This window comes from Callithrix jacchus, chromosome 1, assembly GCF_049354715.1.
Source record: "Callithrix jacchus isolate 240 chromosome 1, calJac240_pri, whole genome shotgun sequence".
NCBI lineage: Eukaryota > Metazoa > Chordata > Mammalia > Primates > Cebidae > Callithrix > Callithrix jacchus.
Window position 1 is genome coordinate 206,646,876 of NC_133502.1, and position 15,853 is coordinate 206,662,728.

The 15,853-nt window shown below is 39.1% G+C and overlaps 1 protein-coding gene across 50 annotated transcripts in view; it reads right to left on the bottom strand.

Annotated features, from left to right (window-relative positions):
* Positions 1-15,853, bottom strand: part of RBFOX2 (RNA binding fox-1 homolog 2) — a 287,551-nt gene that overhangs the window by 38,533 nt on the left and 233,165 nt on the right. For 27 of the 50 annotated variants that reach the window (XM_078339515.1, XM_078339482.1, XM_078339471.1 and 24 more), the window contains one exon: positions 2,336-2,482. In XM_078339515.1, coding sequence (XP_078195641.1) covers positions 2,336-2,482 — 147 coding nt within the window. The remainder of the gene's footprint in view (positions 1-2,335; positions 2,483-15,853) is intronic. The other 23 variants (XM_078339469.1, XM_078339486.1, XM_078339474.1 and 20 more) reach the window with 1 other exon arrangement.

A 15,853-nucleotide genomic window follows, 5' to 3' on the forward strand; every position in this document is an offset into this window, starting at 1 on the left:
TTATTTTTCTTCTTCTGTTAACTATTTATTTAACTTCTATGTTTGTATTTGTTGGTAAGTTCCAATACTAGGTTCTGATTTTTTCTCATCACTGAGTTGACAGTTTCTCCTTTTCTCACTTCACTCACTCAGGCAATCATCCACCTCTATGTGTGGAAGCGTGTTGTCCAAAGATATGTACAGTGTAAGCCCACTAGATCCTTCATGTGGACAAGAAGTTGGAATTTTCCTAACTACATTGCATTTTTTAAAACAGTCTCAAATTTAAAAAGTCTAGTAAGTAGAATAATATACTATAGGAAACTGTTCCCCTCCTGTTTTTATACAAGCAAAGTATATTCACTATATAAAAAGCAGTAAATAAAAACAAAAAGGAAAAGGGAAAACAGAAAATAAAGATCATCTGCAATCCTACCATCGTAATGTTTCAGTACACAGCATTCCAGGCTTTCCCTCAGGCATGTAGAGATACATAACAATTGACATCAAATATATTCTATATATTGATTTTTTAAAAAAAGATGGAGTCTTGTTCTGTCACCCAGGCTGGAGTGCAGTGGCGCAATCTTGGCTCATTGTAACCTCTACCTCCTGAGTTCAAGCTATTCTCCTGGCTCAGCCTCCCAAGTAGCTGGGATTACAGGTGCCCGCCACCACAGCCAGCTAATTTTTGTATTTTTAGTAGAGATGGGGTTTCACCATGTTGGCCAGGCTGGTCTCAAAATTCCTGACTTCATGTGATCCGCCCACCTCAGCCTCCCAAAGCATATACTGGTTTTATTTTTTAACTTGGCAATAGATTATGAATAACTATCCAAGTCAATATGTATCTGTGCTACCACTTCCATAGGCTACATGCTAGTCACCATTTAAATATTCTGACAATAAACATCAAGCATATTTTAAATAACAGCTCTTTTTATTAATTCTTTAAATATTTTGACATTCAGAAAAGCAAACAAAAACTAAAGACACAAAGCCTAAACTCTATTGTTAGGTAGCTAAATAGCTGTGTAGAGGGGTTACAAGAAATACAGTAACTATTTAGGGGGAAAGTATATATTAAAAAAAGACAAAACTGTTTTAATCAATGCTTGGATGAAATGAACTGAAGGTATATGCAGAAAATTTCCAGATATCTTTCTGGCTCATATTTCCCTCTGAGTATTGTAGTCATCATTCCTGATTATCTACTTTTTCAAACCTAACTTTGGGAAATGTGAAAAAAACTGAAAAATAGAAAGAGCAAAACAGAAATCATGCTGTTCTACTGAACTGAATCATTACTATCTTTATCAAAAAACTTGTATTAATAACCCAAGTTTTCTACAGTAAGACATATTGATTTGGTTTAATAAAAAACATCATGAAAAACAGAAAATGTCTTATTTTGGATGGAAGGGCATTTATGCTTATCCTATAAAACGAAGATCTGTATGGTTCTTTGGAGTTTGTTTTATATTTTCTAATGCATTCTGATAATATCCTTCTAGAGTAAGGACCGCATTTCTTTTATGGTTAAGGAAAATGAGGCTAAAAGAAGCTATCTGTCAAGTTTATGAAGCTAATGAAATGGAGCATGGAAAACCCGCTCTTTACCAATGTTACTGTTTTTCTAAGTAATAGAGTCACAATGTGGAAGAAAATAAAGCAACTATGCATCTCTGGTAGGAAAAACTTACTGCTTTTGCACTTTATGCCTTATGAGAAGGGCATAATACATTTCAATAAATCACTAAGGCAGATCTGCAATGGACACTATTTTTCTGACTCAAGAGAAAACACACCTCTGACAGATGAGAATGTATTCTATTCTCACAGACCTTCGGAGACTAAGATTCTATATTAGCTCTGATAATTCAGTAGAGAACCTAATAACTCATGGTCCCTAGAAGTTTATTCTGTGTAACCCAAGTCTTTTATGCTGCCCTTTATTTTCTGTTGTTCTCTTTTCTGAAGAAATGGAAAATATGTGGTTACCATTTTCTGTGTAGAAGCTCTTCAAGTAATTCAAGAACAGCATTAAATCTCAACTCTGGCCTTCTCTTTCGTGTGGAAAATACATCCAGGTAGTCAGTTATAAATGACTAAATTTTGCCCCATTGTCTTGTCACCACGAAGCAGCCACAACTGAGGCTTAAAGAAGAAGATTTGCTTTTCTAATAAAGTACTAGGGCAGCTATCCTAATGGAATTTTTAAAAAAAACTGATTTCCCTCAGGATCTTTCTCAATCTATTTGTAGTTTAATCCTGAAGTAATAATAACTAATAACACATCTGGGGGATTAAAATCTCCTTTAATTGTAAAATCCATAAAAAGACTTCAGAGACTTACCCCAAACATCTGCCGGAGGTCAGGGTCCCGGAAGCGGAAAGGAATATTAGAGACATGCAGCCGTTTCGGGGTAGATTTACTCTCTGAATTTTCACTACTTTGTGTCTGTGACTGCTGGCCATCCGTCTGTGCTCCACCTTCTGTCTGCTAAGCAAAGAAATAAATAGTAATGTATGAAAAATAAACACAATTACTTTAAAATAATTAAAGTTATTCCCCCACAGTAACCATCTCCAAACAGTGTATGTTTAAGCAAAAATTACAGTTGTCCCTTCAAAGAAAACACCACCACCACCACAAAGATGTTACTAATGTTCTTAATGCTATTGTCTACAAACAAACTGTTGGTGTTTTGAGTATTTATAGTATGCTAGTAAAATGGGAGATAATAACACAGAAGTACTAAGTGACTTGCCCACGATCACATGGAGATACATTAGGATAATACATCTAGATATAAAAAAAAGTTCCTGGGCCGGGCGCGGTGGCTCACGCCTATAATCCCACAGCACTTTGGGAGGCCAAGGCGGGTGGATCACAAGGTCAAGAGATCAAGACCATCCTGGTCAACATGGTGAAACCCCATCTCTACTAAAAATACAAAAATTAGCTGGGCATGGTGGCCTATGGCTGTAATCCCAGCTACTCAGGAGGCTGAGGCAGGAGAATTGCTTGAACCCAGGAGGCGGAGGTTGCGGTGAGCCAAGATTGTGCCATTGCACTCCAGCCTGGGTAACAACAGCGAAACTCCATCTCAAAAATAAATAAATAAATAAATAAAAATAAGTTCCTTTATTCTTAGACTCTTAGTAGAACTTTCTAAGATATTTCTGTTTTGAAAATAGAGAATCTGCTATACTTAGTTATGGAGGTCACTGCATTTTTTGGTCTATTATCTCAGGCTCTCTCAAAGAAATGAAGTAAGGGAATATTCTTATATTTCATTCCCTCTATTAACTCTAGTATTATTACTGTATTGCTAATTATATTATTATTTATGGAGAGGAGAAACCCAGCAACAACTGAAGAAGCTCTCCTCCCTATGCAATTCCAGCTTACTTTAGTACAGGGAAAACCATCCTTCTGTAATCCAGAGCAAAGTGCATTTAGACAATCTAACTGTTGGAAAAGGCTTTGAGAGACCTTGGCTAATCTGCTAGTCAACAACAAAAAAAAAGCAAGAGTTGTACATATCCACAGTTAAAGAGCTGTGGATGAGTGTGGGTATGCGTTTATTTATTTTTTTAATTTCTTTTTTTTCTTAACTTTTTAAATTCATTTCAATGAGTTGTGCATGGTAACCCAATATGCTTACACACGCACACAAGAATCACATGCAGAAATCAATGTTTCAAGGCAGGACAGTTACTGTATGTGTCTACGCTCTGGTATTTTCTAGTTTGTTTTCATTTTTCTTACCTAGCATAAGCCAGTAAATTGAATTCATAACCCACTAAGAGGTCACAGCCTGAGGTCTGGAAAACAGTGAACTAAACAACCTCTTCAAGCACTCAGGTACTTCTGAAAACCACTTTTTGCTACAGTATCCTCAGCATCATTCAGCAAGGAGGGAGGCAACTCATCCCCACGTCCCCATGTCACACTGAAGGAGACAGAACGGGGCTTCCCATGGGCCACCCACATAAGTCAGTCAGAGCACTTGGACTCAGATTTCCCAAATTTCATGAGATTTCCACTCAATCACACTTGCCTTTCCACGTGGCTTTCAAAGTCATTACTAAGCCTTGTTTCCATGATGCCACACTCAAGTTTTAAGCGAAAATCTATTATGAAATGGAAACTTTTTTGGGAAACTATACTGCTGCAGAAAAAGCAGACTGTCAAGAGTCTCCGTTCTGGCTGCAGTGGGTGGGGGGAAGAAGAATCTACAACATGTGGTCCATGTGGTCTACAGGGCAGCTGCCTTTTTTTTTTTTTGAGATGGAGTCTTGTTCTGGTACCCAGGCTAGAGTTCAGTGGCAGAATTTCGGCTCACTGCAACCTCAACCTTCTGGGTTCAAGCAATTCTCTGCCTCCACCTCCCAAGTAGCTGGAATTACAGGCACCTGCCACCACGCCCAGCCAATTTTTTCGTATTTTTAGTAGAGATGGGGTTTCACATCTTGGCCAGGCTGGTTTTTGAACTCCTGACCTCATGATCCACCCTCAGTTTTCCAAAGTGTGGGATTACAGGCATGAGCCACCACGACTGGCTAGGATAGCTGCTTTTTAAAAATGAGTTTGGTGGGGCGCTGGGAGGGGACCACTAGAACTGTCATTGAAAATTCATTTGCTGCTCTCCAATCAGGAGACTAGAGCAGCTGCAAAGAACACCTGGAATCAGAAGTGAACACCTGAGTAACGACCCTCCAGGACATAAAGATGGTCTTCTGATGAGAAAGTCAGGGACCCCAGACACTGCGTGTCCTACATGGAATGGCGGACTGGCCAATGGCAGGGCCCATGAGGAAGCCTGGGACTTTCAAGGATGGCCCCGGGGTATTCTAAAAAACATTTCCATCACCAATACCCACTTGAATGGGCCCATGACTGTAAGGAAGGCACTATCAACTCACACCAATTCCAAAGGAAAAAACCCAGGCTCAGAGGCTTCCCAGTGAAGACAGGCACACCCCCCACCCCCCGAAAACCCCAGATTAGAGTGCATGGTCCTCCACCGGACAGACCCTGTGGTGGGTCCTCAGGATCCCAAAACAGGCTGCTCAGTGACAGGCACTGAAGGGGGCAGGGACAGGTGCTGGGAGATCCTGCCTGTGCAGAAAAAGTCCTCTCAGGAACAAATCACATTCCCGATCTGGTGAACCATACTCAGTAAAAACAAAATCCAGGCCAAACAGCAATGCCTTCAACTCAAAAGGAATCTGAAGAGTACAAAAGTTAGTTCAACATTGTAACCAAAGCAGTTAGGGAGAGCTTCTGAGATGATGAAAACCAAGGGGAAAGGGATGGAGATGAACAAAAATTACCTCATTAAGCCAGAGGCAGGCACAGCCACACCACTTCTAGAAAAGTGTAAAAATAAGGCAACAACTCAGGTTCCTAGGGAGAGGGACAGGAGTTGAGGGTGACTTGGTACCTGCAAGCAAATTCCTTAACTTCCCTGCCATCCTGGCACCTCATGCCCAATACAACCTCTGGTATTGGGACCAGTGTGGTGTCAGATGGCTGCTCTCCTTCAGGCCAGCCTTGCTGTCCATGCAGGGATACAGGCAGGCAGTTGCTCATGTAGGAGACTTTCTAAGGATTCCACTGCCAAAGAGCTGCACCTCTGTCTTTAGACAGACGCTTGGTGGCCACTATCTCCATTCTTCTTCAGTCTCATCTTCCTTGTGGTTGCGGATGCTGCGGACCAAGTCCTGCGGGTTCTTGTCAAACATGTGGTAGATGATGCCCTTCACTATCTTGAGGGCCGGGGGCCTCGCCCACTGCCCGCAGATCGCTGTGCTGCCGGCCGCTGTGGTGAGGCAGGCTCCCAGGCCAGGGCGGCAGAGGAATCTGAGGACCCTGGCAGAGGCGGTGACCCGCTCAGCAGGGGCCACAATCCTACTCCGGGCCTCTTGCAAATGGTGGACATGCATTTATTTATTTTTATTTTTATTTTTTTTTAAAAATTGAGATAGTACCTTACTCTGTCACCCGGGCTGGAGTTTAATAGTGAGATCATAGCTCATTACAGCCTCAACCTCTTGGGTTCAAGTGATCCTCCCACCTCAGCCTTCCAAATAGCTAGGACTACAGGTACACACTATCAGCCTAGCTTAATATGTATGCATTTTTAATCATGTATCTCTTTTGCAACATCCAGGCATGCATTTGTCTAACTTTTTTCCACTAAGTCCTCAAGAAAGTTATGTTGAGAAAATTTTTGATAAATATCTCACAGGTGTGACACATTCTAGGCATGCGATTTGAAGTATTAATCTGGCAATTGAAGAACCTTGTGTTTTTACTATTCCCTATGAAGTGCATGCCAAACCGGATGGCTTGCTGAGATGATTAAATCAACATACTTTTAAAACAGGAGTGGAACTTACTGTTCTTATTCTCTCAAATGAGACAGAAGTGAGTCCCCAACAGATTCTTCTAGCTGACAGGATGAATCCCCTCCCTTTGACTTTCAGGCTAAAAGAAGCTGTGAATCAGAGATACTTTTGGCTCAGAGATGTTAGCAACCATCTTGAAATGAAGTTTGAAACTTTAAAATATAAAGGATAATCAGGAATAAACTCCAAATGAATACCAGCTTTTCAAGTCAATTTAAGTGATGGCAGCTTTTTATCTCATTCCATTCAGGCCTTGCAGATGGCTTAAATGTGCAATGATTCACGTGATATAAAAATAGCAGAAAAGGGAAGAGCTATGAAGCAATGTTCTGTGAAACAGTAAGGTTTTCAATCATCGATCTTGGCACAATGCAGACTAAACAAAACAAATTCAATTTAAAGATGAAACTCACTAAGTTACTAAAACAGCATCAAGCAAACCAACATGCAGTCAAAGCAACAAGCATCAATTACAACTAACTCTCATTCAAGTACCTTCAGACTTGCCTCTTACATCTCACAGTGGGATCACATAAAACTTTATCTTCAATCAAACTTTAAAACCACCAGATCTGCAAGATGACAATGTATCACTCTGAGGAAAGTTAAAAAGACCGATTCCACATACTCCAAATTACACCTTTATATATAACTTTATATGCAGCCCATGTTACCTGTCATAGTGTATGTGAAGTGGCAAGATAAATGAAAACCAATGATTACTTCAAAGTATGCTGCCTCAAGTGTTTATCTGTCGCTCTTGATAGTTCTTTGCTTCTCTGAAGACACAATTTAAGATCAGAGGCAAGACTGGTTAATTTTGCAGCGTGTAGTGAACACCCCCCACCTTTTTTTAAGTATGAAATCTGTAATTCTATGTTGATCTGACATGTAGAAAAAGTGACCTATTATTATTTCCCAAATTTTCAAGACTTCTCATCTAATGCAATTTTTAAACTGAAGTTTAACATGCATAGATAAAAATACATAAATTAAAAGCACAGAGCTGAACATTCACAAAGAAAGTACACCCATGTAACCATGAAATTAGATCAAGAAACTAGATTCCAAGAGCACCCTAGGGGCCCACTCCAGTCACTGTTCCCCTGGCAAAGGTCATGATAATCCTGACTTCTAACTCTCTAGATTAGTTTTGCCATTTGTAAACTTAATTAGAAACATGGAATCATACCATACATACTCTTTTGTGTCTGGCTTCTTTCATACATTACATTTATGTAACATGTACACATATATTGTTGTAATTTATTCATTCTTAGTCCATTGTATAAACAACAGATTTTGAGCTGCTTATAGTTTTGGATATTAAAATTAATATCCCTGTGAACATTCTTGTTTACATGTCTTTTGGTACATACAAGCATGTATTTCAAATATAGTTATATATATCCAACAGATTTTATATATATATATATATAAAAACAGGCATACACATACACATACATATATGAATGGATTTGTTGGGCAAGAATATGTGTCTGCTGAGCCTTAGTAGTACTGCCATTTTTTCCAAAGTGGTTGTAGTAACTTACACTCCCATCAAGTGTATGTAAAGAGTTCTACTTGTTCCCTTTTTTTTTTTTTTTTTGGAAGACAGAGTCTTACTCTGTTGGCCAGGCTGGAGTGCAGTGGTGCGATCTCAGCTCACTGCAACCTCTGCCTCCCGGGTTCAAGAGATTATTGTGCCTCCACTTCCCAAGTAGCTCGGATTACAGGCATATGCCATCATGCCCAGCTAATTTTTTTGTAGAGATGGGGTTTTGCCAGGTTGATCTGGAACTCCTGATCTCAAGTTAATCTGCCAGCCTTGGCCTCCCAAAGTGCTGAGATTATAGGTGTGAGTAATCCCATCCAGCTAAGTTCTACTTTTCTTACTATTATTTTCATTTTAACTCTTCTGGTTAGTGGAATTATACTGTACTTTTTATTTGTATTTCTCTGTGATTAATGAAATTGGTCATTTTTCCTAAGTTTATTGGACATTTTGTGAAGAAATGTCTGCAAATTCTTTGTCCATTTTCTAATTAGGTTGACTTTTTTTGCTTATGATTTGTAGAAGTTCTTAATAAATTTTGGATATGAACCCTATGATAAATGTATTGCAAACAATTATCTTTCTATGTGCTGTAGTCTAGCTCAAAGATTTTTAACTTCTTAGTGCCATTACCACAAAAATGGCTAGTTTAAACACCCATTTTTGAACGGACATTATTAACTTTTCCGTTTGCTTAAAAATCCCTACCATAACAACTGTTTGACCTCACTGGAAGCAACAAACATTGACTTTGCAATTTCCTATCTCTGAGTCCTCACTTATAGGTGTTTATTTGCCTTTCTATCAAATTTAGGTTTCAAAACCAGTAGTTTCAATCTCCTTGGTTGAATCTGCCTATAAAAATTGCAACCCTGAATGACTCCAACCATCAATTTTATCTAAGCTTGAACCTAGGCAGGTACCTGATGCTGGAAGATCACTCAACTACTAAAAAAAAAACCAATAGATGCCTGGTCACCAAACCAAAAAGGGTCCAACAATCTTATCAAGTTTCTTCAGTAAGCTAGTGTTCCCACTTTCTACAAATTTTTCAAACTTGCTTTCCTTTCTTTAAACCTCAGAGTATGCTCTGTTGCCCAGGCTGGAGTGCAGTGGTACGATCTAGGCTCACTGCAACGTCTGCCTCCTGGGTTCAAGCAATTCTCCGGCTTAGTCTCCCAAGTAGCTGGGATAACAGGTGCCTGCCATCACGCCCGGCTAATTTCTGAATTTTTAGTAGAGACAGGGTTTCACCATCTTGGCCAGGCTCAGTCTTGAACTCCTGACCTCATGATCCACCTTCCTCGGCCTCCCAAAATGCTGGGATTAAAGGCGTGAGCCACTGCGCCTGGCCAGATCTTTTCTTCTTTCCACTTACACAGTTTGATTAAAAAGTGAAAATCTCTATAAAATAACAGCTATTTATTGAGTGCCAGACACTGATCTAAACCTTTAATAATACTTAATGTTCACTAGTTGCCAAACACTGAACTACTTTACATATTTTAATGAATGTAATTATTTCAACAACTCTACACAGTAGGTACTTTGTTTTTTAAGTGAGCAAATAGTAGGTACTACTTTTTCTTCTCATATTTCAGATGAGGAGTCTAATGAACAGAAAGTGTTTAACTTAAGTAATGAAGCAAGGATTTGAACCCAGGTGGTCTGCCTCCAGAGTGCATTTCTCAACCATTATATTGTACTTTACACGTATTATTTTCTTTAACCCTCATGGTAACTCTATTCAACAGGTACTAGCATTATCTCCAACTGACAGAGGAAGAAGCTAAGTGCAGAGGTGTTCAGTTAGTTGCCCAAGGTCACACAGTAAGTAGCAGACTAGGAGTTCAAAACTAGGCAGCCCAATTTCATATGTGAAATCACTTTTTTTCTAGCACCGTACCTATCCTCTCTTCTCATTAGAAGCAAGAACCCATATGAACCCCATCCTCTCTTACCTTCTTAGGACTCTCAGCTGCTGTATCAAGAGTCTCTCAGAGTGGAGACAGGTATGGGTAAGAGGCAGGGAAGGGTGCACTAAGAGGTAACAGGGGTTCTATACCATTTTTTTCCCCCAGAAAGGGTCTCCCTCTGTCACCCAGGCTGAAGTGCAGTGTGGCAATCTTAGCTCACTGCAACCTCTACCTTCTGGGTGCAACTCATCCTCCTGCCTTAGCCTCCCAAGTAGCTGGGACAACAGGTGTGAGCCACCACGCATGGCTGATTTTTATATTTTTTTGTAGAGACAGGGTTTTGCCACGTTGCTCAGGCTGCTCTTGAACTCCTGAGCTCAAGCAATCTGCCTACCTCAGCCTCTCAAAGTGCTGGAATTACAGGCATGAGCCACTGGGCCTCGTGGGTTCTATACCTTGACAAAAGAAAAATAGGTCAGGCTATGCAGAGAAAGGGAAAGGGAAGGGAGAGAAAATAAAACCAGCAAAGGTAGGCTGACATTTAATTAGGAAAAAAGCCAAAGAACTACTACTAAACTGATGCAGGGATGTAAAAGTGGTTTTTCTGTACAGAGCAGAAATAGAAATAGAAAATACTGGTCATGCTATATTAATGTACTTAAATGAGATCATATCTCACACCTGACATTCTCATTTTAAGTTGATCCCAATATAGACTACTAATTGCTGAAATATACAAATCAGAGAGAAAAAAGGAAATAAAATTTTTACGTCTTATCTTTGTGGAAAGTGGACAGTTAATCTGATCTAAGAAAAATCTCAGTCTGTAAACAGCACTGGTTTGCATTATTTTCTATTGTTAGCTGCTGAGCACCTTTACTGACCATATAAATAACCCTTCCAAGTTGTGGTTTTCCCTTTCGTGGTCATTATCCGACCTAATGTATCCACCGGGCAAGGGATAAAACAGAAGAGGCTGGATGGAATCCATTCACCAACAGTTTACAGTGAGGACTGGCAGTAGTGCTGGCCTGATGCAATCACACAGCTAAAGCCTATACATCTACCCTTCAAACAACTCATCTTTCCTGGTGCAGCTGAGCTAGCCATCAACACTTCACAGGAGGCTGGTGTCAATTACATTTAATAGCAAATTAGATTTTTAAGTCTCAAAATCTCATCCTAGAAATGAGGACTACAAACTTTTTTTTTTTAATGAGTTCTAACTTTTAAATAGATTCATTTATAACTAGGAAATAGATTCATTTTTCTGACTCCTCTATGAAACAATGGAAATATTTTAACTATACATTGTGAACAAATTTTCTGTCATAATCTAAAGGGAATTCTGAGTGATAAGATTAAGTATAACTTTCCAAGTCTATCAGATTAAGATTAAACACATACTACTCTGAGAGAGATACTAAGGAATCTCTTAATGAATTCAGAAATATTTTTACTTATGAATTATCCATTTTCTTCAATATTTATTTTTCCTCTTTCTCCCATAGAAGTCTTCATTTCTTATTCTCATCTCTTTGAGGCTAACAGAGAAAAAAAGTGAAATAGAAAATTCAGTTTAGCACAGTAAATTTTTTGAGAATCTGATTATAATGTCTGAAAATACCTAGTTAACCATCCTACTTTAATGATAGTTTGGCTGGTCACAGAATTCTAGGTTGGAAAAAAAAAATCCCTTCAGAAGATAACTCTCAACTGCCTTCTAGCTTTTAGCCTGGTTGCTGAGAAATCTGAAGGCATGATTCTCATCTCCCTGTAACTCTTTTCTTCTCTCTTGTAGCTTGTAGGACTATCCAAATATGCCCAGTGTTCTAAAACAGTATCCATAGTGATATGCCTCAGTGTGGACTTATTTCATTTTCATCTATTTTATGGAGAATTCTGTAGTCTCTTTCAAGTAGAAAATCAATGTCCTCAGTCCTGGAAAGTTTTCTTGAGTTATCTGGTGATGATTCCCACTCTACACATTTTATCTTTCTTTCTGGAAGCTTTATTATGGATCTTCTGGACTGGTCCTCTAATTTTCTTATCTCTTCTCTTGTATTTCCCATCTCTGCCTTTTGGCTCCATTTTTCTGGGATACAGGTCCTTAATCTCTTAACTGAAATCTTTGGGGCCAAATGCACATCAGAATTTTTAGAACTTTAGAAAGGTAATATAGAATAAAACCTATAATGTAACACCCACCCCTCATCCTACCCACATACCATGAGATCTGAGGCAGTGATATTTCTTTAGCAATGACAGAAATAGGCTGTGTTGTAAACTTATGAAAAATATAACTTTCAGAACCTTTAGAAGTGTGGATAAGAGACTATAGGCTGGGTGTAGTGGCTCACATCTGTAATCCCAGCACTTTGGGAGGCCAAGGCAGGCGGACCACCTGAGGTCAGGAGTTCAAAACCAGTCTGGCCAACATGGTGAAACCCCATCTGTACTAAAAATACAAAATTAGCCTGGTGTGGTGGTGCACACCTGGCTACTTGGGAGGCTGAGTCAGGAGAATCGCTTGAACCCAGGAGGCCAAGGTTGCAATGAGCTGAGATCACGCCACTGCACTCTAGCTTAGGCCACAGAGCGAGACTCCATCTCAGGAAAGAAAAAAAAAAAAAAAGAGAGATGTAGGCCTCCATTTCTTCAAATTTCATCTTCAAGTCAGTCAAATAAAGGTTTTCATTCTGTTGCCATATTTTCAACTTCAAGGACTCACTTTCCTTTTCTGAAATTCAACCCCCATCCCCCAAACTAGCATTTCATTATTGTTAAGTTGATACAATTTCTTATCTCTCTGAGGATATATATGTAGTTGTGGGGAAAGGCTCCTCCTCCCCCTAAGGTTGTTCTTGTTGTTGTTGTTTTGGTTTGTTTTTGTTATCTATCTTCAATGCTGTAGGCTTTCCTGGTACCTAGTAATCACTGGTTGGCTAATCAGGACTTAAGAGTTGAGGGGGTAGGTGACAGGTAGTAAAAAACTGGGAAGTCTGAGTGGGTGGAGTGGAAGCTTTGATGACTCTGATTCATTCATTCTAAGTTGTCAGGTAAGCAACTTGTTCAAGTCTTCAGCAAGTCAGGTTCCCCAAAAAAGTCTTCCAATCTTCCAACTGATGGCACCGGTTTCTGAACTTTTGAAATTTTTGTTGTGTAAGGAGAATTAACTTCATATATTCAAAATTGGAACTAATAAGTATTTAATAACATCTTATAGTACTGTGTATACGTGTTTTAATAAAGGCAGCAACGTAGGGCAACATAGCCCATGCTTGTTGACATGTGTATTTTGGGAAACGCTGCTTGCTTTCAAAATAACCTTCATATTTCAAGTGAAAAAGAGCCTACTTTATAGTCCTCCTCCAATGCAAACATGAGAGGCTAAGTTAGAATAAGCAGATGAAGTAGGAAATGAGATGTGGTTATCATCTAATGGCAAGTCCATACATACAAAATTTTCTTCCTTTTTCTGATCTTTAGAGCCTAGAACTACTTCAGATACAAGTTGGGGATTATTGAAATATTTGTGATAAGGAGACATGGCAACTAACTACAGTATGAGATTCAGAATAGAGAAAAAGATATTATCGGGAAAAATGAAATTTAAAATAAGGTTTATACTTTACCTAATAGCACTCTATCAGTATTGCTTATTGCCTGGTTTTGAAAATTCTACTATAGCTATGTTAGATGCTAACATCAAGGGAACTGGGTGAAGGGTATGCAAAAATTTTTTGCATATTTTTGCAACTTTACTGAAAATCTAAAGTAATTTCAAAATTAAAAGTTTTGGCTGGGTACAAAGGCTCACACCTTTAATCTCAGCTCTCTGGGAGACCTAGGTGTTCGACACCAGCCTGGGCAACATGGCAAAACCCTATCTCTACAAAAAATACAAAAATTAGCCAGGTGTGATGGCGCATGCCTGTATTCCCAGCTACTTGGGAGGCTGAGGTGGGAGGATCAATTGAGCCTGAGAGGTAAAGGGTATAGTGAGCTATGATCACAGGGTGACACCCTAAGAAAGAAAGAAGAGAAGAGGGAAGGGGGAAGGGAAGGGGGAAGGGAATGGGGAAGAAAAGGGAAGAGGGAAGGGGGAAGGGGAAAAGGGGAAGAGGGAAGGGAAGGGAGTTGTAAGTTTTAAAAAAGAAAAAAGTAGTCCAGGCATGGTGGCTCATGCCTGTAATCCCAATACTTTGGGAGGCCTAAGTGGGTGGATCACCTGAGGTCACGAGTTCAAGACCAGCCTGACCAACATGGTGAAACCTCATCTCCCCTAAAAATATAAAAATTAGCCACCTGTGGTGGTGGGCATTTGTAATCCCAGCTACTAGGGAGGCTGAGGCAGGAGAATCGCTTGAACCCAGGAGGTGAAGGCTGCAGTCAGCCACAATTTTAGGATGTCAGATTCTGACACCTTAAATATTAAAACACTAAGAATGTTTAACTGGTTTAAAGATTACATACAGGCACAAGTGTAAATAAATATCAATGTTTGTATTTAGAATGTGGTTGGAACTCTTAGGAAACTTAGACTGAAAAGTACATTCATTTCATATTACAGGTGTGATGAAGAAAAAAACCCACATTTAAATTTAACATTACCATTAATTCATTTCACAGTTAGAAACAGTTTAATTTATAACTCATGATTTTACATACAAAAAAACATAAAGCTTAATCTCCTACTGTATTCTCTCTGAAGATCTCATGGTTTTAAGAACAAAAATATCAATCACTCCTAGTTGGGCTCCATTTATTTTGAATGGGGGGGTCATCTTCAGACAAGGTATGTGAATGAATCCTTTCCATAGACTCAAATAGGTATTTTCATAGTATTATGAAGTCAACATTTAGTGTAAGAGACAAAGTTCCGAAAACAGTGTAATTCAAGAATAAACCTATAAAAGGTCAGTAGATATTTCCATTAACTGTTAAAAGTACATCTGTCAAGTGAATTACCATGCAATTCAAATAGCTTTCAAATTAGGCAACTATTGGCTGAGTGCGGTGGCTCACGTGTGTAATCCCAGCACTTTAGGAGGCTGAGACAGGTGGATCACTTGAAGCCAGGAGATCAAGACCAGCCTGGCCAACAGGGTGAAACCCTGTCTCTACTAAAAATACAAAAATTAGCTGGGCGTGGTGATGGGCACCTGTAATACCAGCTTCTTGGGAAGCTGAGGCAGAACTGCTTGAACCTGGGAGGCGGAGGTTGCAGTGAGCTCAGATTGTGCCACTACACTCCTGCCTAGGTGACAGAAGGGAGACTCCCTCTCAAAACAGACAAACAAACAAAAAAATTAGGCAAGTATTAACAAAGTTTTCATTCGGAAAGATTCACACTGAATCAAAATTTGCACAAAAGTGAAACTTCATTAACTTTTTATATAAGATTTTAAAATCTGAATGATTTAAATTTGAATAAAATAAGATTGTGACATATTTAATATTCAAGGAAATGAAACAGAACCATCATAGCCTACTTGATATTCATTTTCTCATGTAATTATGAAAACAACCCTAGGCAGAAGGAACTATTATCACCATTTTTACAGATGAGGAAAATGAGCATTGGAGTTATAATTCTCTCATGGTTACACATTCAGCAAACAGAAGGAGCTGAGAGCTGAACCAGCTCAATCTGATTTACAGGGTCACACTCCCTAAACACAATATTATATAATAAAAATAGTCTTTTTTTTTTTTTTAATAAAAAAGCTTTAAAAATTCAGTTTTCCTTACAATATTTTACAAAGTCGGCTGGGATACTTTTCATTATGCCACTGCATAGTACCTTAAAAAAACAAGAACTACAATTCATTTAGAACATCGACTAGATTTGTTAGTACTTAAAGTAATTTTATGTTTTAGTTTTCTCGGAGACGGTGTCTCCCAGTGTTGCCCAAGCTGCTCTTTAACTCTGGGGCTCAAGAGATTCCCAGGCCTTAGCTTCCCAGGTTACTGGGATTAC